The 3,406-nt window shown below is 36.7% G+C and overlaps 1 protein-coding gene across 1 annotated transcript; it reads left to right on the top strand.

Moving 5' to 3' along the window:
• Positions 1-651: 651 nt before the first annotated feature.
• Positions 652-3,042, top strand: LOC121971015 (UPF0496 protein 4-like). The gene is made up of 2 exons (XM_042522080.1): positions 652-808; positions 1,755-3,042. Exon 2 carries the CDS (start codon positions 1,782-1,784, stop codon positions 2,895-2,897), a length of 1,116 nt encoding a protein of 371 aa, XP_042378014.1. The 5' UTR covers positions 652-808; positions 1,755-1,781; the 3' UTR covers positions 2,898-3,042.
• The last annotated feature ends 364 nt before the right edge of the window (positions 3,043-3,406 follow it).

The raw sequence follows: 3,406 nt of genomic DNA, 5'->3' as shown, positions 1-3,406 counted from the left end.
TAGAATAGTTATAGTAGTTATAATTTAATAGGGGTTACAATTATATAGCTTTATTATTTATGATTTTGTAGTTGTTAATTATAAATAAATTATATATATTATAACAATTATAATTCGTACTTATTATAATGTTATTAATATGGATGAGAATTGAATTGTTTATATACAATAGTTAGCTATTTTAACAATGCTGAATAATCATATTTTTGAAAATAGAATAGATTGAAATAAGATGACATGTTTTAATAATAAATAAAAATATGATGACCTTTTAATTTTTTTTCCTTTTATTTCATTTTTATACATATTTTTAACATTTGAAAATTGATATTTAAAAAAACATTATTATTATTATTTTTATATTATTGATATTCAATATAGTGCCCGTTTGGATCCGAAACCATTCCAAATCCAAATTGAGCTTCAAGCTCTCGCGTCCGCTCGGCCATGCCCGCCTGGTCCATAAGCAGGATCCTACCAACAACACGCAACAGCCAACAGCAAATCTAACCACCTTCTATCGAGAAGCTCTCCTCGATTTGATCTCCTACTGCGACAAATCTGCTCTCGGTGTTTGGAACAGACATCCAATCTTACGATCCAAACGAGAACATTGCAGCAAGTGGAAGTTGGAAAGCGGATGCTCCAAATCGAACCTTGACAAAAATCTGGAATTTTCTGGGCCTTGACGAAACGGTTAGAATTAGGGCTTTGCCATTGATCAGGATATGAGAGAAAGCGAGCGATAGGTTCTGCCTTGTACGCTTTTCCCTTGTGCGGGTCGCTGATTTCCTTTTCCCTCTGTCAGGTACGTTTCGCTTGAAAATTTTGGTTTCAATCTATGTTTCTTCTCTAGATTTTGCTGCTTGATTCGTGCGTCTGTCTGGTTGATCCATGGAACCAGTTTTGTTTTCACTAGAGGTTGTATGTAGCCCAATCTGTGCGTGGATCTGGTTGATAAATGGATCTGAGTTTTGATTGTGGAGAAGGTTGATGGGACTCTGATGTTGGTGTTCGAGAAATAAATTTTTGAGTGGATCAGATAGTGTGGGCTTTACTGTGTGTCGAATCTACGTAATTGGGAGTAACTAAGTCATATTCCTACGCTTGAAGAAAGAGGCATCCTGAATTCCTTTTGGGTCACGCAGCAGCAAGGAATCATTCTTTGATGGTTTGAAGCGTTCTATTATTAATTTATGTTGTTTATGGACAGATCGCCAACAACCCGAAACTCAAATTTCATCAAGAATTAGGATCACTAGATCATTGCTTCATGTTTTTCTCTTATATTCCAAGCAGTAATTGAATTAGTATTTTCGTAGCAAATTGAGGAGACTTGCCACAAGCGGACTTAGTCTTTGAAACTTCTGTGAATAATAAGCATATGTCCATCTGAATTTTTTCCCCTTGTTAGAAAACAGGCTATTGGAATTTTTCCTGTACATATCATGGTTATTTCCGTACTTGAAAAAAAAGTTCATAGAGTAGTAAGTATGCCCTTGGATATTGTTTTATGTTGATTTTTTTTTTGCACACTAGTTTATACTTTATTGCAATAAAGGAATATGAAGATTTACCAGGCCATTGTAATACATTTTTTTTTGTCTAAGGCTTCTTCTGTAAATTGTTAAGCTTAGCTTTTCCCCATAAATATTGAACTATTTACTTTCTCAAGTTCAAATTGTGTGAAAGGCATAGCAACTTAATCTTAATTTGCAGAATTTGATGACTGTCATATTGCTTTTTGTTTGCAGCTACAATTTGGTTAACACTGAACAAACATGAGTCGCCTACATGATGCACATCGCACCTTCTTTCCATTTGGAAATCCTTTCCGGAGTATCCTTCCCAAGGGATCTCATCAGTCACTGAGGATTCACTCATTGTTATTTTCTTTTGAGCAAAATCTGACAGAAATATTCACAAAGATGAAACCAGAGAATATCTCAGACGTCCTAACTTTATCCTGGATGAGACTTGCTATTCAGTTCTTATCAGATGCTCATAATAGCCTGAGAACTTTTATCAATGAGCTTCAGTTACCTGTTTCTCAATGGGATGTGAAATGGATTGACGGGTACTTGGACGGCAGCGTGAAGTTGCTTGACATCTGCATTGCACTATGTTCTGAGCTATCTCGATTAGATCAGGGTCCGCTCTTGCTTCAGTGTGCGCTGCATCTTGTGGACAAGTCAACCAGTTCACCACAAAAGCTTGCACTAGCCCGATCATATCTTCAGGAGTGGATTGAACTAATCAACTCTAAAAGCTCTAAATTGGACAATTGTCTGTCGATCATTGAAAGCCTTCGAGGGACGCTTGATCTCTTAAAGGTCAAGAGCTCCAAAGGGAAGGCATTAATGAGAGCTTTATATGGAGTTAAAGTCATGACAGTATTTGTCTGTTATGTCTTTTCAATCACTCTGTCAGGTTCCCCAAAAGCATTACCAGATCTCAACGTTTCTAAAGAGTTGGTCTGGTGTGAGGCTTTTAGTGACTTGCAAGCTGCTGTAACAGATGAACTAAAGAGACATAGTGTTACTCTTAAGGTTCCATTACTTAAAGAGATAGAGGCAGTTAGAGTTTCTGCTCTAAGATTACATGATATGACTAGCTGCATCTGTTGCAATGGAGAACCTGTGCTAGACGATAAGAATTGCACTAATCACACAGAGGAAGAACCTGTACCTGGGAAGAGTGCCGACTTTGGAAGACAAAGGGTACAGGATTGTGCAGCCAATTTAGCTGACAGTGTAAAGACATTCAGGCAAGAGCTAAATTCTCTGTCAAAACAGACCGACCATTTTTTCCAAATTATTTTGACAGGACGCGATGCTTTGCTTTGTAATCTCAGAGTGCATGCTCTAACACCAGAAAATAGCTTCAATGAAGTGTAAATTTGAGTGGTTAGTTGGTCCCATGAAAAACTTGGTCGCTTGGATGTGGGATCCAAACGTTTTTGATGTCCATAATAAGCTAGCTTCAGAGACCATGCAACATATGTATTTGATGTATGCTTTAATGTGTTGGTACTTTTAAAAACAAGTTGTATATTACATTGTGTTGATTATAGTGTTTGGTAAGGTCTCGAGCAACAAAAAATGTTCACTTGCATGAACCTCGTGTTGATTATTCTTAACCAATTTTTGTGAAAGGTGATAATTTTCTCCTATTTCATGATATGACACATGATATCCATTCTTTCAGACTATTGGGAGATTCAGTTTGAGCTGATGCATTTGGGTTTTTTCTTTTTTCTTTTCTTTTCTTAAAGCACTAACTAATTGGAGTTTGAGGTCAAATTGTGAGAATCCTTAGGCGCTTGTCATGTAATGCCTCATGGCTTGCTACATCTGTAGCAAGTCATTGAATCAAATGATGTATCTATTCACACTTACTCAAGTTA

The sequence above is a fragment of the Zingiber officinale genome, chromosome 4A (genome assembly GCF_018446385.1).
Source record: "Zingiber officinale cultivar Zhangliang chromosome 4A, Zo_v1.1, whole genome shotgun sequence".
Taxonomy (NCBI): domain Eukaryota; kingdom Viridiplantae; phylum Streptophyta; class Magnoliopsida; order Zingiberales; family Zingiberaceae; genus Zingiber; species Zingiber officinale.
Note: the sequence above shows the minus strand (reverse complement) of the source record. Positions and strands in the feature narration are given on the sequence as shown.

Bases quoted from the DNA above. Each gene is read 5' to 3' on its own strand.
- LOC121971015 (XM_042522080.1), top strand. From the start codon at position 1,782: ATGAGTCGCCTACATGATGCACATCGCACCTTCTTTCCATTTGGAAAT.